Genomic DNA, 26,124 nt, shown 5'->3' on the forward strand with positions numbered 1-26,124 from the left:
GTCATGTCACTCGCCTGGCTGGAGAGGTGACTGAGCAGGCTGCTGAGTTCAAAAACAGAAAACAAAATCGGCACAAGTTTTCGTCCAGAACGCAGTCACGGTTTGGCCACAACAGCGGGCGGAGGGCTTCCCAAATCCTCGAAACCAGAATTAGCCGGTATGGGGCCCGCCGGGAAGAGCGCGCAGCTTTCCAAACGTCAAGCAAGAGATGGGCTGGTTGTGGTGGGAGGAGGAGGAGGAGGAAGAGGAGAAGGATCACGCCGAGGCGAGTTGCCCTGAGGACAAAAGGGCAACGATCGGGTGTAGAGATCGGCGAGGAACCTCGCCACCGGTCTTCTTCGTTCCCTCCCGCCTTCTCCACGCCGCCTTCCCGGTGCCACGGAGAGAGGCTTTGGGCGCTGGGCTGAGGAGATGCCCCTAGACCGGATCGCCGCAGTCCCAGGGATCCCGCGGCGGAAGCGCGGAGAAGGGCTGTCACTTTGGAGAGGCATCAGAGAATAAGAGAGGTTCCCTCCGGAGCGAGCCAAGGGCCGTGCCAGGGCCGTCTGGTTTCCCAAGTCTGGGCACGGCTGGGCAGGGCGGCTGCGTTTGGGTTGGGTGGCCTCGGGGACCGGCGATGCAGCCGTCACACCACCAGGCAGAAAGTTGAGCCAGGCAACGGCGGCACCGCTTTCTGTGCTCCGGCGGTGTTGGTGCTGCTGCTGCTGCTGCTGCTGCAGTGAGGAGGTAACTCTCGGTCACTCGCCTCTCCTTAGCCCCGCTGGGGCGGGTAGTGGTGCGACGCCCTCCTTCTCGTCCGTCGTTCTCGTTACCTGCTGCCCGAAGGGGAGACCCGGGCTAGACGCGCTGGCTGGCGCGCCGACGGAGCCCGGTTCCCAGCAGCGCCTACCTGGCTCGTTGTCATGGCTTCCGCAGGGTTGGGGCGCGGGAAGCGCGGCGGCGGCAGCGGGCGGGAGGGCTGGCGGGCGGGCGGGCGCTCCCTCTCTGAGGCACCACGAGCGCAAGGCTGAGTCCCTTGGCCTTGATTCCCTGGGGAAACGCAGCTCCGAAATCCGTTCCGAATTTCCTTCTGGCAAACAGAAGGTTTTACGGATATCTTTTCGTCTTGTGGTTAAACCGGGATTGGGCTTTAAATTGAAATTCTTGAGGCGTTGTTTCCCCCTCCCCGCCGCCCCTCACAGCTATATCTCTCAAGTGAGGCGCTGGAGGCATTTTGACGTTAATGTACATGCGAGTAGACAGGAGCCCAGGATCCTGAGCAGTGCAATTTGGTAAATGTCTGCACAGACCTACATATTCTCAAGCAAATAGCATGGGCTAGGATTGCAGCTTATGGCATCAATATCTATTTCACGCTTTATATGCTAATTCACATTATTTTTACTGTTAAGATTACTATTGCTATTATTATTATGATTCAAAGCCATCTCCTGCCTGTTTAAAAGAACAGCTGAGGGCAGCCTATAAGGTACGCTCCAACCTCAGGTTTATTTGGAGTATTAAGCATAGCCAATCTGTTACAAGAAGAGGGGCCAATGCTGAGTTCATTGCTACAGAGAACAGCAGGCACAACAAGAGCTTTCTGTGATGTCTAATAGTGAGTGTAGGAGGAGAGATCCTTGGGATGAAAAGAGGCGTCTGCCAAGGACTCAAGAGCAGTCTCCCTGTTTTCCTGTCTGCCAGATGGGAGGCTGGATGTGGATTTGGAGGAGTTTAATTAACCTAACTGACTTGACAACACTCAGCAGACATATGCAGGGCAATCTGATGTGAGTGAGTTTAAAAACAACAACCCTCAGTTCCACTGTGTTTGATGTGATGTATATATACAAATATGTCTATGTACATATTTGTATGTAAGGTGGGCTGTGTTTGAAAGGTGCAGTTTTCAAGATGTTGGGCTGCAACTTGCAGAATTCCTCACAATTGGCTTTGCTGGTTAGGGCTGATGGGAAGTGTTGTCTAAAAACATCTGGAGGGCCACCAGTTTTTCTACCCCAGGCATACATGGATAGGGTTTAAAGGACTATAGGATGGATCCGAATTTCCTTCTTCAAAGATAGTGAGAAAAGTTCTTCTTTGGGCTCTTGAAGTGTAACTGTGGAAGTCCCCTCCCGGTTGCTTCAGAAACGTCTGTGCCTCTGGCTCCACTGTCTGTAGAGGCAGAAAGATGGCATTGTTCCATGGGAGTGTCTGGGGTGGCTCAGAGGAAGGTTTGGAGTCACAGTGTCCATAGCCTTCCCATTCCACACTCCCAGTATTATGTGAAATGTGTGATAGCTTTGTCTCTCATGTACAGAATTTTCTTCCTCTTGTAACCAATGGGAAGGAAAACCTAAAAGTAAAGGAAAAAATCCATGGAGAGAAAAGGAAGGCACTGTTCTTCCTTCCTTTCTGCCCTGCAGCATGCCTTTGGATCAAGCTGATCCTCTTACCTTTGGATTTCCCCCATTGATAAGACCACCCAAGAATAAACTCCACTGGTTCCAGATAACTCCACTGTATAAATAGGTTCAGGTTTGTTGTTCCAGGCAAAAAGATCATTGGGTTGTATCATTATAACTGCCACATTATTCCGGACCCTCTGGGGTGTTTTAGGTAAAGGTTCCCCTTGACAATTTGTCCAGTCGTGTCCGACTCTAGGTCGCGATGCTCATCCCCGTTTCCAAGCCATAGAGCCAGCGTTTGTCCAAAGACAATCTTCCATGGTCACGTGGCCAGTGTGACTAGACACGGAATGCCGTTACCTTCCCACTGAGATGGTACCTATTTATCTACTTGCATTGGCATGCTTTCAAACTGCTAGGTTGGCAGGAGCTGGGACTCCGTTGCGTGGATTCGATCTTATGACTGCAGGTCTTCTGACCTTGCAGCACAGAGGCTTCTGTGGTTTAACCCACAGTCCCATGGGGTGTTGTAGAGATAGGTTAATTAACCTTTAAATTTTCTAGCCTTTTATTAAGCAACATCATCCAAAAGTACAAATCTGCTTCCGAATATGCGTGCTTAGGATCACAATCTCACTTTTGTTGGCTTAATTGTTATTTGCAATCATATTTATAAAACAAAGTTTAATTTCTATAATTTATATAGAACAGAACAAACTGGAATAGTGTACACAATATATGAAAATCAATGGGGAGATCTTTAGTGGTACTATTTTGTTCACTGCAAAACTGGAAAGGTTACTTTTTAAAACTACAGTTCATGGAATTTTCCCCATCGACTAGCTGAGAGATTCTGGGAGCTGTAGCCTAGAAGAGTAACAATTCTAAGATTTGTTTTGGTATCTACGACTAGAGGTTAATTATTTCCATGTGAGAGAGGTGAAAGAAACAGAGGAAAAGAATATATTAGAGTAGATACTTGTCTGTGTATGACAGGCTGCTTAATTCCTATGTGGGAGGCAATTTATAAGGATTACTATGAACTGCATAGGATGATCATATGAGTGGATTTACACTGTATAGTGTTCATGCATGTACATGAAAAAATTAGCAGCTTGTGAATAAATTCCACACTAATTTTAACCCAGACAAGCTTTTACTTCAGGACCTTGGCCGGCCTTGTTATTAGGGAGAAAGAGAAACAATCACTGCAGGCAGTAGGTTTGGGGTATTGTGGAATAAAACCCCAAATAGCTATTTATTCATTTAGGAAGATGGTGAGAGTTGCTCATGATGCCAAAATAATTATTTAGTTGCACAAGGCACATAAGAATGTTCTCTCTCTTTTTAAAATGGAATTGCTATGTCAGTGACTGCCATATAAATCATGTTGTTACTTAAGGCTCTCGAGATAGCAAATAGTGAAGTAATAATCTTAGATCTACAGCGCTTCAAGGGACTTCATGGATCTGTTGAATGACATCTGACAGTGTGTATGTGTACATACAAAAGCCCTTGATACTGTGCTTTGCCTATTGCTTTTTAAATAAGTATATAGCACACACTTCACAATTCCGTTTGAGTTGGCTTTGCAACTAGAGGATACCTTCAGAAGCAGAAATGGAAATCTTTGTGGTTTTGTGCAAATGTTATATTTCGGATGTTGTGAAATGGTAAGCTGGTAAGCACGTTCTGCCTCTTAGAAATTCTGTTCTCAGATTTTATATTCAGATCTCCCAAAGGAGCAGGCTGGTGACCTCTCCATTCAGTGGTGTACTCAAGCATCTATCATCCTCATTCAGAAAGATCAAAGATGGTGGAAAAGCCATGGATGTCTCGTCCCAACCAAGAGCAAAGAAATGGAATCTTTGACCAACAGGTCAAATCTGATTTACACAGTTTGCCCATCTGGGCTACTAATATTCCTTAGCAGGCCTTTCTCTATCAAGTAATCCTTTCTCTTAATGGAAAATTAATGGTTATGTATGATAGGATGGAAAACGCAAGCTACAGTAAACACAAAACTACTACCCGATCTCAATGACGTTTAAATTATGATTGGTTGAGATTTTCCCATATACAAATTTTTAACAGCTCACATTCTTAGTAGAAGTAACCTAACAAACAGGATTATTGTTAGGATATCATAAAAAGAGACATTGTAAATGCATGTTGCAGATTACAGTTTCCAGAATCCCCAAGCTAGCATGACCAGGGGATTTTGGAAGTTATTGTGAAAAAACAAATACTTTTTTGAACTCTAAATTGGAGTTAATTAATGGATTTTGTTACAGCATTAGGGCTCTCCTGAATTTGCAGTCATTGATGTGTGGCTTTCCTGCCCTTATACTTTTCTGGCAATCTGCATGCTGCATGAGACTTAGCTGTGGAGCAGTAACCTGGCCAGTGTGGGAATGGAGATTATGACACCAGGTCAAGGTTGCCTTAGATCGGGTGAGGTCTTGTGTCCTATCCAAGTTCTGTTCAGCTGACAGGTGTGTGCACAGATTTTATGAATGACCTTTCCTGTTTCTGTGCGTATTTACAGTGCAGATGACCAGAGATAAAAATACATGGTGAGCAGCAGTGTAAAAAGTATTCTTGGGCATGAGTTCAGTCCCAGCAAGGGCAAGGTAAACATTTCAGTTCTATACCCTCTCTTACTGAGTTTTGAGAAACTGCCTCTAAGCCATCTTATTGGGTACTGTCCATCTCCCTCCATGCTTCATGTCAGAATTTGAGCTGTGTGTAGCCTGCTTTATTTTTTTTTTATTTCATCCACATGGAAAGAGACAAATCCTATGTAACTATGTGCCCAGTACAGGCCAGTGTATTCAATGCTAAGAGGAGCAGAAACCCTATAAATATCTAGGCATCCATAAATATCTCAATTTAAACAAGGAACTTAAATTGTTATTCAGGAACGAGTATTTTGATAGAGTAAAAGTGGTAGAATACAATTCAATGCAAAAGCATACATTGCTACTATCTGTACCCCAGCAACCCTGATATTAACATATTCTTTTGGAATTCTGTACTGTACCTGATGAGTTAAGTAGGGAACACTGAATGCTCCTGCCCATATACTGGTGACATCATCCAAAGGCATATGCAGAGCACCTTTATTTGCCATGGAGTGTGTGTGGCTGGACATGCAAATTATTGTGGTTGATTATAGTGATGTAATTTACTTAAGCTCTGTGTTTCTTGAATAAGTTGGTGAGAAATGTTTTTTGTGGGCCTGTCCCATGGCACTGCAGTTACATGTAATGGTTTCTCCCCGTGGTGCTAATTGCATGGGTTCTTGCCATCATGGTTGCTGCTAGCTGATAACTGAGTGATAAAGATCTGCATAATTGCCACTGCTCACCTGGCAGTGAAACAGTGAGATTAATTTATGGTTGTCAGTTGCCATGTAGGGATGTGATAGGGAAAGTTACAGAAAATTGAATGCAGACTTCCAAAGAATAGCAAGGAGAGACAAGAGGGCCTTCTTAAATGAACAATGCAAAGAAATAGAGGAAGATAACAGAAAAGGAAAGACCAGAGATCTGTTCAGGAAAATTGGAGATATTAGAGGAACATTTTGCGCAAAGATGAACATGATAAAAGACAAAAATGGGAGGGACCTAACAGAAGCAGAAGACGTCAAGAAGAGGTGGCAAGAATACACAGAGGAATTATATCAGAAAGATTTGGATATCCTGGACAACCCAGACAATGTAGTTGCTGACCTTGAACCAGACATCCTGGAGAGCGAAGTCAAGTGGGCCTTAGAAAGCCTGGCTAACAACAAGGCCAGTGGAGGTGATGGCATTCCAATTGAACTATTTAAAATCTTGAAAGATGATGCTGTTAAGGTGCTACATTCAATATGCCAGCAAGTTTGGAAAACTCAACAGTGGCCAGAGGATTGGAAAAGATCAGTCTACATCCCAATCCCAAAGAAAGGCAGTGCCAAAGAATGCTCCAACTACCGCACAATTGCACTCATTTCACACGCTAGCAAGGTTATGCTCAAAATCCTCCAAGGTAGGCTTCAGCAGTATGTGGACCGAGAACTCCCAGAAGTACAAGCTGGATTCCGAAGAGGCAGAGGAACTTGAGACCAAATTGCTAACTTGCGCTGGATTATGGAGAAAGCCAGAGAGTTCCAGAAAAATATCTACTTCTGCTTCATTGACTATGCAAAAGCCTTTGACTGTGTGGACCACAGCAAACTATGGCAAGTTCTTAAAGAAATGGGAGTGCCTGACCACTTTATCTGTCTCCTGAGAAACCTATATGTGAGACAGGAAGCAACAGTCAGAACTGGTCATGGAACAACTGAGTGGTTCAAAATTGGGAAAGGAGTACGCTGTATACTGTCCCCCAGCTTATTTAACTTATATGCAGAATACATCATGCGGAAAGCTGGACTGGAAGAAACCCAAGCTGGAATTAAGATTGCCGGAAGAAATATCAACAACCTCCGATATGCAGATGATACCACTCTGATGGCAGAAAGTGAGGAGGAATTGAAGAACCTTGTAATGAGAGTGAAAGAGGAGAGTGCAAAAAACGGTCTGAAACTCAACATCAAAAAAACTAAGATCATGGCCACTGGTCCCATCACCTCCTGGGAAATAGAAGGGGAAGATATGGAGGCAGTGTCAAATTTTATTTTCCTGGGCTCCATGATCACTGCAGATGGAGACAGCAGCCCCGAAATTAAAAGACGCCTTCTTCTTGGGAGGAAAGCGATGACAAATCTTGACAGCATCTTGAAAAGCAGAGACATCACCTTGCCAACAAAAGTCCGAATAGTCAAAGCTATGGTTTTTCCTGTCGTGATGTATGGAAGTGAGAGCTGGACCATAAAGAAAGCAGACCGCCGAAGAATTGATGCCTTTGAATTGTGGTGCTGGAGGAGGCTTTTGAGAATCCCCTGGACTGCAAGGAGAACAAACCTATCAGTTCTAAAGGAAATCAACCCTGAGTGCTCACTGGAAGGACAGATCCTGAAGTTGAGGCTCCAGTACTTTGGCCATCTCATGAGAAGAAAAGAGTCCTTGGAAAAAACCCTGATGTTAGGAAGGTGTGACGGCAAGAGGAGAAGGGGACGACCGAGGATGAGATGGCTGGACAGTGTCTGCGAAGCAACCAACATGAACCTGACACAACTCCGGGAGGCAGTAGAAGACAGGAGGGCCTGGCGTGCTCTGGTCCATGGGGTCACGAAGAGTCGGACACGACTAAACGACTAAACACACACACACGATGTGAATCTTGCAGCCTCTTGCTTTCAGAGAAGAACAGAGGGGGAGGGAAAGTCACTCTTTTCTTCTTCTAATGAAATGGCTCTGTGTTCGATTAGTTTTTTTCTCCTTCAAGATGCCTTGTGAGAAATCTTGTGGTATTTCTTGGAAGTTTCACGGTCATTTTTTTCTCCCTGGAAGAAATGCCAGTCTATACAGATTATATTACTGTGTGGAATGGCATCTTTCCTGCACAGGATTCACTCAAAAGGATATTGAACTGTGTAGAATTTTGTGGTTTCTGTGCAGAACAAAGGGCGAAGAGAGAAGAGAAAACTACACTAGACTCTTTCTTTTGTGGGAAGCTGGGAGATGTCAGTGATGCATGAGGAAGGCTCAGGGGAAATGTTTGGTTCCAAGTCTTTGGTCCCAAGTCCAGAGTCCCAAGTCCAAGTCCCTATTAAAAGAAGGGTTTTTTTCCAAGAAAAAAAAGAGGGGGTGGTTGGGTTCTGAGTAGAGTCTCATTAACCCCCCCCCAAAAAAACCTGATGAATGCAGGTCGAGTCGAGTCACTGGTGTGAATTAAGTCTGACTTGACAATGAATCCCGTGACTTCCTGACAGGTATGACAGGTCTTGGAAAATTGCCGAGAATGAGAAATTTTATGAGTATTTATCACATCTCCACTTGCATGCTGCTGCTAAAAAAGTATCATCCAGTAATGTAGAGATCGTTATGCATCAAACAGCTGTGAATTCAAGTAGTATTCATTATGAAAGATAACTGGAAGAAGGTGTCACCAGTGCTGGCAGCAACATGCATTCGTCTCCCCCACCCATCGATTGAATGGATGCAGTATTCTCCCTTAACACCATCTTTTCATGTGGCACCCTCAAGTTAGGAGTAGAGATGGGGAAATATGTCAGATCCATTTCCTCTCATCGTCAGTCAAACTTTGCAAACCTTAAATTGTTTCCCTTTAAAAGATGAAGAATGTTGTGGCTTCTTTTTCTTAAACTTTGAAATCAAATTAACCCCCACCTATTAGCACCGGCCAAATTCCATGGCTACTGGTAGAGGTGTGCCATCGGTTTTTTGGAGCTTGAATCCCTGAATTATCCAAGAATGCCTCAAGCAGAATTTTGTAAGTTCGAGCACACAAACATATGCGTGTTGACACCTCCATTTTAATCACAGTCAAGGCTGAATCCTTCTACAAGGCCCTTTTCTAAGCCTTTATTTCCTGATGCAATGCTTCCTGGAAAGAAACTGCCCCCAATGCTTCCTGGGGTGGTAGTCTCATTGCCTTTGTAGTCTATAGAGGGCACTTCCTAAAGAACACCCCCCCCACACACATACACACACCAGGAAGCACTGCAGCAGGAAATAAAGGCTTAGAAGAAGGCCTTGAAGGAGGCATTAGCATTTTCCACGTGACTGAAATGAAGGTGTCTGCAGGTATGTGTTTGTGGGCTTGATCTCTCAGAATTCTGCTTGGGGAATTCCTGGAGAAATCTGAGGAAGGGAGTGAAAATGAAAAAAGAATTATATACCCCTATATACAGCTCTTCCCAACATGTCCAGAACCACCTGTACCTGTGTGCCGTATGGATCTTAAAGAGAAGGAGCCTTTTAGCAAAAAGTGGTGGCAACTTGAACATGGTTTGAATACACAGGGTTTCAAACTCAAACTTGTAATAGTTTAAGCACCCAAAGCCCTGGGTGTGCATTAATGAAGCTTTTGGGTTTAGTTTCTCCCACATTTCAATTTCTTCAATCTCAAGTTACTTCCATCTCAGCTGTAAAGAAATATGTGCATTTTGGTTAATTCTAATAATTATTTTTTTTTTGCCAGTGAAAGCAACACATTTTCCTCTCCTCTTATACAGCCAGGTTCTTTGTAAAGATGTGCAAAACCTAGCATATAAATCCATTATATTTGCTTATGCAAATTAAAAAACATCTTTTAGAGACATTCAGATCTTAGCACAGAGAAAGTCTTTTAGGAAATTTTAAGTAGCAACAGATGGCTTCATTATTGAAAATAAGTAGTGCAAATGGCTGTCACTGAATTAAAATGAAAATTAATTTGGGACTGATCTATGGCCGTGACAGATTTTTCTTAGGTCAGCTGCATAAACAGAACAAAATATGTTTTTGGCATACTCAAACATATAAGAAAGAGATATATTTATTTATGAACCATTGCAAGGTTGGAATAGATGTATGAACATAGTAATAGTAGGTATAAAACACCTTCTGGTCCTCTGTTGTGTTTAGCCATCTTCAATCATAGGTGTGCCTGTGTCTGTGTGGGAATAACTAAGGATTTTTTAAAAAGAATTAATTTGTCAAACATATAAAATACAGTGGCAGAAATCCTGTTGCACAGCTCTGTGTGCACAGCAGGGATAATGTAATCTACAGTGGCAAATCATTACTGATTCAAGGTTCCTTTTGGGAATTTCAGGGTACAACTTTGCCACACTGTGGCACACTAAGAATCATGTGCAACCAGAAATTAACTGTAATCTGCACGAGTTTGCCAATCAGTCTGATTTCCCACTGCTCCTGATGTCATCCTTGTTGCACAAGTAGAGGATTGCAGCCAATACATAACAGAAAAGTTATGAAAATGTAGATACTGATTGTATATATGTCAAATGTTAGGAATATTTTGCTCCTAAATGTCTTTGCTTTGTTACTTTCACCATGAGTGGCAATTCCCAAGAAAGGTTTTAGCTTGACTTAATGTTGATAGGTTTTACCTTGATTATATTACTATATTTTTTTTCCCTCTCTATAACAGTGCAAAGAACTTCTGGGAAATGTGAAATGTGATTTGATACAATTCGACCTTTATTTAAGTTGAGGAAACATATAGCACTGAGTAACTAATAGGAAAAGCAGCTCTTGTTTTCTTCGGGAGGAGTGAGAATGTTCTATCTCTTTGTTTCAGGATAATCTGTGGAAAATGTACACCAGCCATGAAGATATTGGTTATGAATTTGAGGATGATTCCAGAGAGAGGGACAAGAAGCTCCAGTCAAATCCAGACATTGATGGAGGATGGGCTTGGATGATGGTTCTTTCTTCCTTCCTGGTGCATATCCTTGTCATGGGATCTCAGATGGCCCTTGGAATTCTCAACAAGGAATGGCTTGAAGAATTTGGCGAGAGCCGAGGCCTGACAGCATGGGTCAGCTCTATCAGTATGGGTACTACCCTGATTGTAGGTAGGGGTCTTTATTATTGTTATTACATGAACATTAACATCTCAATCCAAAGTTATGTATAAACTCTGATGTACTTCAGTATTACTTCCCTTGTTTGTATGGGTTACACCGTTCATTTCAATGGGGGAAGCAGTGCTGTAAATAGAAAGGAATACCCGTGTTGTTGTGTTGCCCTTCAAAATTTTGTGGTGCCACCAATTAGAATGGCAAGCAAGGACCTCTGTTCCCGTAGTGGCATGGAAATTATGACATTACAGTCAAACCTGTCCACCCAGCCAACCAGGAATACCTTTTCAGTGTTCCCATGTAGTAATCAGTGGCTCATTTTTTTCTGTGTAGCAACATAGTCAAAATAAAATGTACTGTATTTAGCTTCTGACTGCATTGTAAATACTGTCCCATGTGTTCCTGCCATTTATTCCAGTGATGTAGCGCAGTGGTCCCCAACCTTGGGCCTCCAGATGTTCTTGAACTTCAACTCGCAGAAATCCTGGCCAATAGAGGTGGTGGTGAAGGCTTCTGGGAGTTGTAGTCCAAGAACATTTCGAGGCCCAAGGTTGAGGACCACTGATGTAGCGGACAATCTGCCAGACTAGTACTCAAGAGTTCCAGCTCCAAATCTCTGCTCCCTCAAGGAAACTCACAGGGATGGTGGTGGTGTGGCATCGTGGCAATGTTAAACCACTACTTGAGCATCTCATATACCTTGAAAACTTGTATTAGGTTTGCCATAAGTCAGAAGCAACTTGACAGTACATAAAAACAACTGCTTGTGAGGCTTAACAGTGTAAATGCTGCAAATTTTAAATGCTGCAGAAAATGTGGTTGTGTTTTATACTCTTTCTGCCTAGTGCTGATGAAGCAGTGTCTGTGAAATGCAGGCCAGCCATCTGTCTACATGTATAACAGGTTGAATTTCTGGCCTTGTGTCTAAACATGACATAGAGCCAATCTGCCTGTGTAGCAGAATTGTGAGATATTAGTATGCTTTATCAGATGGTAAGTCTACCATGGGATTGTCTTAATGCTTATTCTTTACTTAAAAATATTTATAGACCAGCAATTTGTCTTTGCCCAAGTTTCACCAGTGGGTGATAACACTGAAATACAGCAATATAAATTCAAGCCCACCCTTCAGTGATGGCTCTCCTTAGAACAAAAAACAGCAAACGAAGCTAGTGATGGGCTAACAAGTTCTAAAGTAGATGAAGTTTCTGAAATGTCATGAAAGGCAGTTGTATATGAAGTGCATTGTAGCAGTCTAATCTAGAAGTTACAAAGATCTGAATGCCTGAGTGGCTTCACTGCAAAATTTCTGTCTGCATATAGTAAAATAAAACGTTAGAAAGGAGACATGCCTAGTTCTTCCTGGGTGTTACAACCGAAATAAACAAACAAAAATTAGTGATGTATGATTCTGCTACATAGGCAGATTAAATTTTAGCAGTGTTCTACTTTGGTTGGGAACACATTTTTGTACTTTCCGTTCAGAGAAATGTCTGTCAGTGCCTTGAGAGTTATGTGCTTCTTTGCCTTGACCTCAGGAAGATTCTGCAACCCTAGCAAATTAGTTAGTTAGTGATTTGTGACTGGAAAGTTTTGCAGACTTTAACCCATGAGGAATAAAAAGTCACAAATTAAAGTATAAAATTCTATTATATTATTGAGTCAAACCATCTCATCTTCAGTCTTACTCTATTCCTACTGCTACCCACTTTTATAAAATTAATCATATACGGAAAGTGTAATAGCCTCAGCTAACTCAATACTTTGGCCATCTCATGAGAAGACTCCCTGGAAAAGACCCTGATGTTGGGAAAGTGTGAGGGCAAGAGGAGAAGGGGATGACAGAGGATGAGATGGTTGGACAGTGCCAAAATGAAATCAGTCACAACACCAGTCAGGCCTGCAAAGACTATCATAGTCTGGAAAAGTTACTTTTTAAGATTAAAACAGCTAAAACCCCAGTCGGCATCACTGACCATAGTTTCTAAGACATTCCAAGAGTTGTCGTCTCTGATTTTTGGGTTCACCATTCTGTGAAGAAAACTATTGTAATAAACACAGTAGCCAAGATTATTTGGGTTACAGTGGGACACTTTGGGGCTAGTCATATGGATCCAGATATCGGATTTTGAATCACATGCATAGTTTTCACAATTCTTACGCCTATCATCTGGTTGGGAGATGGTTGTGTCTCACTTTTTATGTCTTGCTTTTGGTCTGTGGGTACATTTGTGCAAATAAGACTCTTACAGCATCTAGAACTTACCTCTGCCTTCAGAATTGGTTCAGGATGATATGAAATCAGAAAAAAGGTTTCTTAGCCACTTCTCCATGAAATTATGGGCCACCCCTTTCCGATTGACCAGCCGAAACAAGATGGGTAGCACATTGTGAAGGATAGATACTTCAGATTTTTATCTCTGTTTGGTAGATGGTATGACTTTGGTAGAGTTTAAGTGTGTCTCTGAGAGGATGTGTAACTTCGGTAGAGCAAGAGATCTCTGAACTCTAGTCCTGCAGAATTGCATCCCATAGATCAATACCTTTAGCAGTAGTAGCTTTTAAGTTAGGAAACAGTTTAGCTGTTATCTGTGATACCTGTCTGAAATGATTAGTTTAAAGTTGCTTGCAATTAATATACAGATGAGAAATATTTGATTTGATCTCTGGGTGCAGATTTCCAGCCTTCAATGAGATTATTATCTAACTGGTCTCCTTGTAAATAATAATCAGATAGTTTTATATCCCATTATGTTCATAAGATAATATGCAGAGCTTTAATAGAAACAATTCATTTTCATTTTGTGTCACAGGTCCATTTATTGGTTTGTTCATTAACACCTGTGGATGCCGGAAGACAGCCATAGCTGGAGGAATCTTGAATGCCTTGGGATGGATATTGAGTTCCTATGCCTCAAACGTGTACTACCTCTTTATGACATTTGGAGTTACAGCAGGTAAGTGCAGTTTATTTTTTAACATGCATGTAGGTATTTCCAATGCATTTAACTGTTTCTTAACGTAGGAAAGATAAATGAGCAAGCAGTCAGTAAAGGCAATCAGCCTGGTATACTGTTCCCTGTGAACATAGAAACTCCGACCACAAATAAAAATATCTCAACCTATCAAGTATTCTCCTCAATGAACGGGCTACATTTGTGCATATAAAACAAGGTAGTTGAGGAGATCCCTCCTTTACTGATGTCAGCAATTACACTGTTGAACATGAACTGTTTGTGTTCATTTCAGAAAACAGTGTAATAAAGTATCCACTGCTGGATATTCAGTGGTTTAGGTATCTGCCTGTGGAGGCAGAAGTTGGGAGTTCGATTCCACACTGTGCCTTTTTGACAAGAGCAGGACTCAATGATCCATAGGGCCTCTTCCAGCTCTGCAGTTCTAAGATGAAGAAGTATGCAGTACAGTGCATTGGTTTCAAGAGGGTAAATAGATTTTAAGGTCACCGAAGGTAGCATGCCTTTTCAGGGCAACTTTTTCCCGTTTTGCATTGTTGATCCTTACAAATTATATTGGCTAGGGTTGATTCAAAGCATTATGCAGTGGTGCCTCGCTTAACAAGCGCACCGTATAACGAAGAATCCGTATAGCGATCCCTTTTTGGGGATCGCTATACGGAGCTGCCCCAATCGCCGCACTCGCTTTGCGACGATTGGGGCGTCCGGTGGCCATTTTGGAGCCGCCGAACAGCTGTTCGGCGGCACCAAAATGGCCGCCGGACCAGCGAAAACATCGCTGGGGGGGTGAGTTTTGGCACCTATTGGAACGCATTAAACTAAGTTTAATGCGTTCCAATAGGCTTTTCCTGCCCTGTACAGCGATGTTTTCGCATAGCGAAGGTTAATCCGGAACGGATTAACCTCGCTATACGGGGCACCACTGTATTTACTTGTATTTGATATACACTTCCTTATTTGTGTACACCATTGATCTGGAGTACTCCATTGTAATCTTTCTAAGATAGCAAGCACCTTCGACCTGAAATAGGCATGACAGCTGCTTAAACAGTGTCTAATGCCAAAAGCTGGTAGGATAGCTCAATGGTTTAATTATCTGGCTGTGGAGCCAGAGGTAAATTCCCCATTGTGCATTCCAGAAGAGACAGTCTGTGTGGCCCTAAGCAAGCTGCACAAATCCAGGATGCTCCTAGAAAAAGGGAATGATAAACTGCTTCTGTTTATTCTTTATCTTGAAAACTTTGGAAGAGATCACCATGAATTGGAATCAACTTGATGGTACACAGTATATACACGTATTGTCAAAATTTCAAGAAGTAATATAGCATCCGTCCTGTAAAACAGGAAGTGTATAACATGAAACAGTGGATGGAATCCTTTTCAGTACCAGCAGAGGATAAAGCTCTGAAGTCATCTCTTTGCACAAGGACTATCCTTAAACAGAGATCTCTGCTACAGTGAAGGGGGCACTTTTGTGCTTACAAAGATCTCTGTTAGATAAAATCAAGTTGTCTTAGCACAAGAAGATCCTGACTCCTGGTTATCTCCTTGTGCAAGCCCCATAAATGTCTACCTGCTTGTATGAGTAGTTTGACCCATAGACGGGAAGTTAGGCAAGGTGTATTCTTAAGCACCTTTACTCGTAAGTGAGTCCCATGAACTCAAATTAGTCTCGCTGAACCCCACTGTGGCATAAACACACCTGGAATACTGTGTACAGTTTTGGGTAATCCATCTCAGAAAGAATATTCCAGAGCTCGCAAAGATGAAGGAATATTTGGGTGCTTTTTAGAATGGGAAAAAGGGATTAGGAAGGCAGAAGATGGAGATAGATATAAAGATATACAATTATGCATAGATAGACATGTTTTTTCCTTTGTAATACTAAACCTCAGTTATCCAGTGTATAATGGGAGATTCAGGACAGACAAACACAGTGATGGTGCTTCTTCATGCAGCACATAGGTAAATTTACTTCCTTCAGATGTGGTGGTGTCCACTTTAAAGGGGGATTAGACTATAATTGGTGGTTGTTACTGCTGCCTTGTAAGGTAATGATCCTATGAATGAGTGATCTCTAAAATGCCCTGTCCAAAACAGCCATACGCAGGTTTTGTTACCTCAAGGCTGTGGTTCCTTTAGTGAATCAGTCCATTTCATATCTTTCTCTTTTTCTGCTGCCTTCAACCTTTTCCAGCATTATTATCTTTACCAAAGAATCTCACCTTCTCATGATGTGCCCAAAGCCTCAGTTTTATTATTTTTGCTTCCAGAGATAGTTCAGGCTTGAGTTGATCTAGGACCCATTTAGTTTTCTGGCAGTCCAGGGTATATGAAAGGCTCTCCATATTTCAAACAAATCAGTTTTCTTCCTGTCAATCAACTTTACTATCCAGCTTTCACACTTGTGCATAGTGAACGGGAGTACAATAGTGTGGATCACTTTGGTCTCCAGTGATGCATACTTAGACTTGATTTTTCTCCGTAATTCCTTCATTACTATCCTTGCAATATTTCTTTGCTGCAATCTTCATTTGGATTGATAATTGAACCAAGGTCATTGTCGTCGTTTAGTCGTGTCCGACTCTTCGTGACCCCATGGACCAGAGCACACCAGGCCCTCCTATCTTCCACTGCCTCCCAGAGTTGTGTCAAATTCATGTTGGTTGCTTTGATGACACTGTCCAACCAAAATATTACTGTGCTTTATTGAAGAAGTTGAGGCAAGACATCAAGGAAAAATGTCAAGGAAAGCTCTCCAAAGGTGTCATCCTGTTGCATGACAACGCCTCGTCAGACACTGCAGGTGAAACAATGGCAAAACTGACCTCCTTAGGCTTTCAAGTGAATCCCCATCCACCTTCTGGAGGCAACTAATGCTGCAAATGAGTGGTTACACCAGCAGTCGGAAGAATTTTATTTGCAGGGACTTAAGAAGCTGCAGGACAGATGTCACAAGTGCATTGACTTCCTGGGGGAATATGTAGAATAGTGTGGCAGTTACAGCTTCCTAACTCATTTTTTTCTGGGAAAGGCTCATTACTTATCAGCATCCCCTCGTATTGTTGTTGGTTAGTTGTTAAGTCTTGTCCGACTCTTCGTGACCCCATGGACCAGAGCACACCAGGCCCTCCTATCTTCCACTGCCTCCCAGAGTTGTGTCAAATTCATCTTATTTATTTATTTATTTATTTATTTATTTATTTATTTATTTATTTGTTTGTTTGTTTGTTTGTTTGTTTGTTTGTTTGTTTATTTATTTATTTATTTATTTATTTATTTATTTATTTATTTAATTTATATGCTGCCCACTCTACCCAAAGGTCTCTGGGCGGCTTACAACAATTAAAATTCTTGGTCGCTTCAATGACACTGTCCAACCATCTCATCCTCTGTTGTCCCCGTTTCCTCTTGCCTTCATACTTTCCCAACATCAAGGTCTTTTCCAAGTTGTCTTCTCTTCTCATGAGATGGCCAAAGTATTGGAGCCTCAGCTTCAGGATCTGTCCTTCCAGTGAGCACTCAGGTTAGATTTCCTTTAGAACCAAGGTATACAATTTCAATTCCTTCATTGTCAACGTTAGTTCTTTAATCATGACTTTTGTCTTCTTAATGCCCAACTGCAGTCCTGCTTTGGCACTTGCTTCTTTCTCATAAGATGATACCATCTGCATATTTTAGGTTACTCTTATTTCTTCCACTAATTTTCACTCCTTTTCATCTGAATCTAGACTGACTTTCCGTATGGTATGTTCTGCGTACAGACTGAGCAGATAAGGGGATAAAATGGTCCCTTCTGATACCTTTGCTTGTAGGAATCCATTCTGTCCCTTTGTATTCTGTCCTAATGCTAGCTTCTTGTCCACAATAGAGGTTACGCATCAAGACAATCAAGTGCTGAGACACAACCATTTCTTTCAAAACAAACCATAGTTTCTCATGATCTACACAGGAAGGGCTTTGATTTAATATTATTTGGCCCCTGGCTGCCTGGGCTACATCTTGCCTCAGTATTAGGACCATTACATTTCTTCTAGAAGTTATTATCAACAGCTGTAATTGGATGTCTGTTTGTGGAAGTTGTGTAGGCAGCTTACCTGTCCCTTTAAGTAACATGAATTATGATGATGAGGAAAAAGGGAACAGCAAAGAGAAAGGTATTTGTAAGGAATGAAAGTTAATGCCCAGGAGCAAAGTAAAGACTTAACAGTGAACAGCAATGGGGCCATCCTGAAATATTTTTGTTTCTGAAGTTGAAAATTCCAATGCTATTCTTTGCAGTAAAAATATAATAAGTAAAATAAAACATTTGGGCTCCATTCAGTGGTGTACAGACAGAACCTGCTATATCAAGTAACGATCTTATACCGTCTCCTGGTAAAACTATTCTGTGCAGAACAAATATTGGGTTTCTCCCTTTCAAGAACAAGAATGGGGGGGGGGGAGGGGCATTTAACTTCCATGTTCTTCCTGAAAACCAACAGAATAAGAGGATGAAGGGTTAGAGATTTTCAGGCAGAAAACATGCACTCAATCAGCAGATGTATTCTTCTGGCAGATGCTACAGTGTTGATATAACACCAGATAGTAATTCAAAGAATTGTTTGGGCATACGTGAAAACAAAATCGAGACCAATTTCAGCTCTCATCTCAGAAAAGGAGTAATTCTGAATAGCTTTAAAGAAGTATTGGTGGGGGGGAGTTCACACTTCTGTCTTCACTTATTGATCCCATCTGTAGGCATTCTCTTTCATTCAAGCAGCCTGTGTGCCCCCCTGAATTGGTGGCTTTACCCAACATTTGGTAGTAGGTTTGTTCCACTTTTTATTATGGTAGTTTTGGAATTTGTCTTAAAGCCCTTCTGCCTTTGAGGCCCAATTGATTTGAGAGTAACAGTATTTACAGTTGTTGAGGATGTTTCAGGTTTTTTTTGCTTTTTAAATGATTTATGATGCTTCAGTGGCATGGCAGACTAGAAAGAATGACAATATGTGTGCCATATAGAGGGCTTGATTCTGAATTAGGACAAATATAGTACAGTACTATTCAAACATTATGCTTGAAACTGGAAAAGTAAATGAATAGTGGCGATAGGGGCAACTATGGAAATATTGCACCCATGTTCCAAACTTGCCAAGAAGTCTCTCAGACCTTTCTGTCATCAGCACAATGGTCTGAAGTACAGCTGTGTAATCCTGTGACAGGAGATCCTGATAAGGTCTCATCCCTACCACCTAATTAGCTTTTCCCATTATTTCAGATAGACATGTAAAGTTTTATGGCTTTGACTTCTGCTCCCAGAATTTTCTAGGCATCATGGCCAGTGTCATCTCCAGACTTAAAGGTTCAGGCAGAACACCTGAATATGGTGTTAATCTCTCACATTCAGAAAGTCAATGCAATGATTCCTCGTATTGATAGTCTACTTTATCCACAATCTGTTAGTGTGTGTGTGTGTGTTTGTGCTGCAGCTGCTAGAATCTTCCAGTGGCTGTGTTGGCCTGTGTTTTCTGAGGGTTATAATCCTCTTCAGTAACTTTTCCAAATTTTGATTTTAAGCTGTCATGTACTTACACCAAATTAGTTGCTTGGAAGGCCAGTGATCAGGAATCCCAATCACAACTGTCAAACTAGCACTGTAGTCATCAGTGCATTGATAGCCTGTGGGAAGTAAAGCAAGGCAGGCATCTAACAGACAGGCAGATAGGAAAACTTATATATCAGTGAACAGGTAAGGAAATACAGTACATTTAGCTTGATCTTCATTTTGTAATAGTAAGTTGCACAGGCTGAAGATCCAGGCTAATTTTAGGGGATACTAGGTGACATGATGGCGCTGCAGGCTAAACTGCAGAAGCCTGTGCTGCAGGGTCAGAAAACCAGCAGTCGTAAGATCGAATCCACGCGACGGAGTGAGCTCCCATTGCTTTGTCCCAGCTCCTCGCTGTTGCGAGCTCACTGAAGCCTCTATTATCCCAGGCCTCCAGGAGGTGCTCACTCTTTCTTCTTTAGTTGCTGCCACTAATACCAATTCAGTACCAATTATTCAGTGAGACATGTGTTGCTTTAAAACTTAAACTTGTTTATTTGATCAGTAATATATAATAAGTAAATCACAAGTTGATAATCAATTTCTCTCACTCACTGAACTCAGTGACACACAGAACCCTACTCTCACTGACTTTCTGGCTCACTCTCTCACAGACTCACAGATCTCTCTCCCACATACTCCATACACCCCCCTTTATATCCCAGCCCCTTCCCCTTTAGCACCACCTTCCGTTCCCTCATTGGCTCCTTTTCGACTGCTCAGCTGTGACGGACAGGTGAGGGCAGGGCTGAATGCTACACTCGCCAACCTAGCAGTTTGAAAGCATGTAAATGCGAGTAGATAAATAGGTACCACCTCGGTGGGAAGGTAAAGCCGCGTTCCCTAGTCACGCTGGCCACATGACAATGGAAACTGTCTTCAGACAAGCATTAGCTCTATGTCTTGAAAAACAGGATGGGCACCTAGAGTCGCACACGACTGAACTAAAAATGTCAAGGGGAACTTTTACCTTTACCTTTAGGTGACGCATTCACCACTTTTGTTGTATGTTACTCACTGGGTCAGTAGGTCATATTATGTTTTCCACTATCAAATACATTAGCAACACCCAAGTGCAACATCAGTAGGTTAATAGCTCCCTATTTTTTCCCCACGTTGTACAGAGAATGTCTCCTTTCCTAAGCGCCAGACATTACATTTCTTGCAGTATGGACCTGCCCTTGGGTTATTTGAAAGCCTTCTCAGCTAGTCACCTCAAACTGATGGTTTCTCAAAGAAAGATCAGGAAACTCAGAGACCATGGACAGCAAAGGAAAAATCAGGAAAGAGCTGTATGGTTGTTGAAGCAATATACATGCAGGGATAGGTGATGCCTTTATTTGACCATTAACAATATAAAAGCCAACAATCATACAAACAGCAAGCTTCTGATGATAAATCATCTTCTTCAAGGCTGTACATCAAATTCTTGTGCGTATTTCCAAAATTATATGTTATTGATGTCCCAAATTCACATGACTGACGTTGAAGCCAGATCAGCTTCTTAGCTGCAATAAGCAAGTTGGTTGCAAGCTTCTCCTCAGCTAGCAGTTTGAAATTTATGATCCATCTTTTAAAACAACAAAGTTAATCTAGAGTGAAGAGGTTCAGTGCATCTGCATCTGGGATTGCAACTTTTGAAACATCTGTGGATTCTAAACATCTGCACAAGTATACTGCATGAGGACATACTGTGCAACCATAGGGAGTGTCAGGTAAGTCATGTCAGGCATGTTACCTGCAATTCTATGAAAATAATGTATAAGGTGCTGCCTGAAAATTGTTGCCTAAATTTATTTTAGAATACTTGTTACTGTGGCACTCAAACTGAATTTAAGATGATCTGATGGTCCCAGTTTACATCTCTCTCCTTTTCTGTTGTACGCACAAGCTTCAGATTTGCTGCAGTGCTTGTCCTATGATTGACTCTGTTAGATAGCAGCATAAAGCAACACATTGTTTCAGTTTCATAGCATGCTTATGAAGACGGAGCTAAAAAGATTTAGTTGACGCCATGTGGGATCATATTTGAGGTTTATGTTGGTTAATCTGCGTGTATAGTTACTGCAATGAAGGTATCCTACGTAAGTTTGAAACTGTTTATTTTCCAGGTATTGGAAGTGGCATGGTATACCTACCTGCTGTGGTCATGGTAGGAGAGTACTTTCAGAAGAGAAGGGCACTTGCCCAAGGCCTCAGCACAACAGGGACAGGATTTGGTGCTTTCCTGATGACAGCTTTGCTCAAATACCTTTGCCTAGAGTTTGGCTGGAGGAATGCCATGCTGATCCAAGGTGCAGTTTCTTTGAACCTATGTGTTTGTGGAGCCCTTATGAGGCCCATTTATTACAAGGATGCTGCTGCTGAAAAAGATGGAGAAACAAACAATGACAGAAGCAAGAGTCTCTCTGAGAAAGTTCTCTCCCACTCTGAAGAAACACTGACATCTAACGGTGTCTTTAGAGAAGAGCTGAAAGAGACAAAAGGAGGACAAGAGAAGGATGAAAAGCTTGGCAGCCTTTTGGCCTTGGAAAGCAAAGATGTCACTGGACATGGGAAGAACATCTATGTTCTGTGTATTCTGAAAACAGTGAGACAGCTGACAGTTACAATCCAGAGAGGATTTGGAGTGTGGTATTCTAGTTATTTTGGTACTGCCTCCCTCTTCGCGAACAGAAAATTTGCGGCCTTTGTGTTTTGGGCCTTATTTGCATATAGCACTTTTGTGATCCCTTTTATCCATCTCCCAGAAATAGTAAAACAGTATCACCTATCTGTGCAGGATGATATATTTCCATTGACTTCAATTATTGCCATTGTTCACATTTTTGGGAAAGTCATCCTTGGCATTATCTCTGATTCTCCATGTGTCAGTGCCTGGAATGTCTTCATTGCAGCTAACTTTACTCTTGTGTCCTGCATTTTTATTTTCCCACTAATGCACACGTATGCTGGATTGGCAGTAGTATGTGCCCTAATAGGATTTTCTAGCGGATATTTTTCACTCATGCCTGTTGTAACAGAGGATTTAGTAGGGACGAAGCATCTTGCGAATGCCTATGGAATCATAATCTGTGCCAATGGGATTTCTGCACTGCTGGGACCACCATTTGCAGGTAAATGCAGTATTTTGTTTCCTTGACTATATAGCTCATCTTCTATAATTAGCAAAGTTTTTAAAAAGTTTAAAATCTATGTAGTCTCTAAAGACTATATTTGCTCATTTCAATGGCCGCCATATGTTTTTTTTTCTTTGAGAATATCTGCGTGAAACACACTATATAGCAAATGGGATTCTAGTTAGTATGAAATTTCAACTGAAAATCCTTAAAGAACATGGATTGCATAAATGTTTTTATTAAAATAAAATTCTATCTAAGGATAATTTGTGAAATGTAACAGGACATTCTTAGATATAGTTACAGACTAGGGATGCTATAGTGTAGGGGAGATTGTTATATTAAAGTCGTTTGAAATATTTAATAAGAGAGTTTCAGTGCAATCCTAACTCAAAAATTTACTGTCTTTAGAGTTTTAGGATTAGGCAAAAGTATTTTCTACTAGCAACTGTTTTGGCTTGTACTGTCAAAACTCTCTTTTGCTATCATCATAGAGACTGGCATCCTTCAGTCTCGAGAGACTATGGTAACGTGCTCTGTATGGAGGACTTCGACGCGAAGCTGGATTGTCCTCTCCAGAGCACGAAGCCAGTTGAAATCAAATCTGTTTGGCAGTTCTACTTTGCTGATTCTGGTCTGCTGGCAGAAGTCAAAAATGATATGAACAAAGTGAGAAGAGAGGTGGGAGCTGAGTTAAGTGAGATCCATACGGTGTCTAGCTCAGTGACAGCCGCTATGTCTGCACGGTGTTGGGATAGGGTAAGGACTGCTGGTATGTGTCATCAAGTTGCATCTGATGTACAGTGACCCTAACAGGGTTTTCAAGATATGTGACATATTTTATGAGCGATTTTTAACAGTGGCCATCCACCAGTGGTTTTCCATTGGCCAAACAGGGATTTGAACTGATGTCTCCTGAGTCTTACTTAGTCCATCACTGCCCACAACACCATTCTAGCAGCAAGTATATTCCTTAGTAATTTCTAACATCTATAATCTGGGAAGCCTTTCAGGTGACAATCTTGTAGGATGCCCGCATTGCAGGTCTATATTCTTTGCAGATGCTGCGATATAATATGACTCAGGGGATGAAAACATATCTTTATACACAGCAATTAATTTTATCTTTGAAGGTAATGTAAATATATTATGTTTCTGACAGGATTATGCTAGGCAGAGGAAGAAACCAAATCAAGATGGCGTCAACTAGAGGTGTGCAAAAACGTGCTCCCAAAATTCCCTAGGCAAATGCTGACTGGGGACTGGGAACTGTAGTCCCAAAACACAGATCTGCTCAATTGTACTGTGAACTATCACTGTTTTTTTCTGTGATCAATGAATATTCTGTGTTTGTTATTGATTTGTTGATCATTCTCTATTTATAGTTGTCCTGATTTTGTTTTACAGGATGGATTTATGATCTCACACAAAAGTATGACTTTTCTTTCTACATATGTGGCTTGCTTTATATGATAGGAATACTTACTTTACTGATACAGCCTTGCATCGGGAAGAAAAAAACGCCACCAGAGAAAAGCATAGAAAATGGCAACATATAGGACAACTTGCAGAATGATATTTGAGGAAATACCATTTCTTTATCTTGCTTTCTGAAGCCACTACCAAACTGCATGTCTGATGGGACCAGCTGGACTGAATTACACCAATTTTAGACACTAAATAAAGTTTGCACTGCCAATGGTGGGACTGATGGGGGAGAAACAAGTGGTAGCTTAATAGCACATGCAAGATGATCCACTGTTCTTAGGTGAAAATTCTCAGTACACATATAATAGTGTGTTGTTCAGCAGCTGAACATTTTTATTTTTTTATTCACAGAGGTTGGATACGAGCATAAATTCATAGATTGGAACTCAGTTACTGCTAAATGACATTAACGGGGAAAAAAGATTAATTCCATTAGGAATCATCAATATGGAAATACTTCATTTTGATTGTTCCAATGAGATAGTAACATGCTGAATAGACTCTAACTGCCCATCTGTGGTAAAAAAAATACAGAAATGAACAGCAAAAAATTATTCTGTAAAGGCAAGTAATGGTAATATTTTATGGGATGAATAATGTGTATCTGCAGCCACAAAGCAGTTTGTTCTACTGAAGGTACTTACAATAACCTCATAATACCAACCTAGTACAGCAGCACAATGGTGACACAAGTTAAAAGGCTTTAAGCGATTACAGATGGGAAGATGTGTCCTGGTTCTTCAGATTAAAGGATCAGTTGCAAATCGGGAAGATCTGTTACTGCTTGTTTTTTATGCACTGCTAGAAGGAGCAGTTGGTTATGACTGACAGTGGCAGGAGATTCAACTGCAACTGACACGTACCTTTACTCCTGACTTGCAGGAGTAGGATGCATCCTCCTCTATAGATGTCAGTTCCAGTTTTGCTTGCAGCAGCAACTGTAAAATATTATTAGGACACCAAGAGCTGTTCAATTCACTGGACTTATTAAAGCAGACTGGAACTTCGCCATTAATTATATACTATGATTTGATATGTGGGCCAGAATATGCAATCCTTTCAGACATGACTGATTTCCCCCCTCATTTGTTAACTGCATATGCCTCTACCTGTGCCATAACACTTATGCCACTATCCTATGTCAAGTAAGCCAGGCTGAATAGTTCCCTGGGCTGAATAACTAGATGATGTTAGGAGAAAAGCCCTTATGAAATGCTGTATTGAGCTTGTTGAAAGGACATGAACATAACTATCAAATAAATATGCATTGTGGCAGTCTTCCATTTCCTACAAAACCCTTGCTCCTCAGAGTGAAATAGTTTTTCCTCAGTGCACTTGCGTCCTATATTAGATGTCAACAGTCACTACCTCTGCACTGAGTATAGCTCTTGAAGGTCTGTAGGCAAAGGGCAAAGTCAACTCCTGACATGAAGACAAAGAGAATGAAGTCTACCAAAATATCAAATCTTTGGGATGCTGGCACATGATTCTGTTCCCTGTTGCCATAATTCAGCATAGGAAAACTGGTTTATAAGGCATGGATTGTTTAAATGAGGAAGGTTTTCCACCCTGTCCCATAATAAAATATACTACTGTGCATACTGAGCTACATATTAAACACAAACATCTTTTTAAAAACTCCATTGTGGTGTATTTTTCTTGAAATAAGTCGACTTGTTGTTGTTGTTGTTTAGTTGTTAAGTCATGTCCGACTCTTTGTGACCCCCATGGACCAGAGCACGCCAGGCCCTCCTGTCTTCCACTGCCTCCCAGAGTTCTACAGGGCAATTTCTGGTAGAGAAATAGTTCCATGGAAACAACTGCTTCTTACAAATTGCTTAACTGTTTTTGGGCCTGTTCGAACTTCCTGTCATGAAGCATTTTTCCTGCCTGTGACATGGCATGTATGTGCAAAGAAACACAATGAGGAAGGGAAGGAGCAGGAACAAAAGAAATATAAGGAAAAGGGTTATAGAGTTCTCATTTCTCTATGCCAAATTGCCAACTCCTGGAGTTATTTTTTCTACAAAAAGAATTTATGTGTAAGGTGTAGTTTAGCTCTTACAGGACTGCCTTATTATTGCTT

At 41.6% G+C, this 26,124-nt stretch overlaps 1 protein-coding gene across 5 annotated transcripts; it reads left to right on the forward strand.

Moving 5' to 3' along the window:
• Positions 1-25,676, forward strand: SLC16A14 (solute carrier family 16 member 14). Of its 5 annotated transcripts, none has more exons than XM_072996019.2 (6): positions 4,126-4,266; positions 4,936-5,020; positions 10,584-10,860; positions 13,680-13,823; positions 21,543-22,547; positions 23,958-25,676. In XM_072996019.2, exons 2-6 carry the CDS (start codon positions 4,961-4,963, stop codon positions 24,107-24,109), a joined length of 1,638 nt encoding a protein of 545 aa, XP_072852120.2. In that variant the 5' UTR covers positions 4,126-4,266; positions 4,936-4,960; the 3' UTR covers positions 24,110-25,676. The 5 variants fall into 5 exon arrangements, with proteins under 5 accessions (XP_078245299.1, XP_072852121.2, XP_072852118.2 ...); XM_072996018.2 differs by lacking the exon at positions 4,126-4,266 and adding an exon at positions 4,726-4,841; XM_078389173.1 differs by lacking the exons at positions 4,126-4,266; positions 4,936-5,020 and adding an exon at positions 1-157.
• Positions 25,677-26,124: the final 448 nt, after the last annotated feature.

The sequence above is a fragment of the Pogona vitticeps genome, chromosome 3 (assembly GCF_051106095.1).
Source record: "Pogona vitticeps strain Pit_001003342236 chromosome 3, PviZW2.1, whole genome shotgun sequence".
Lineage (NCBI taxonomy): Eukaryota > Metazoa > Chordata > Lepidosauria > Squamata > Agamidae > Pogona > Pogona vitticeps.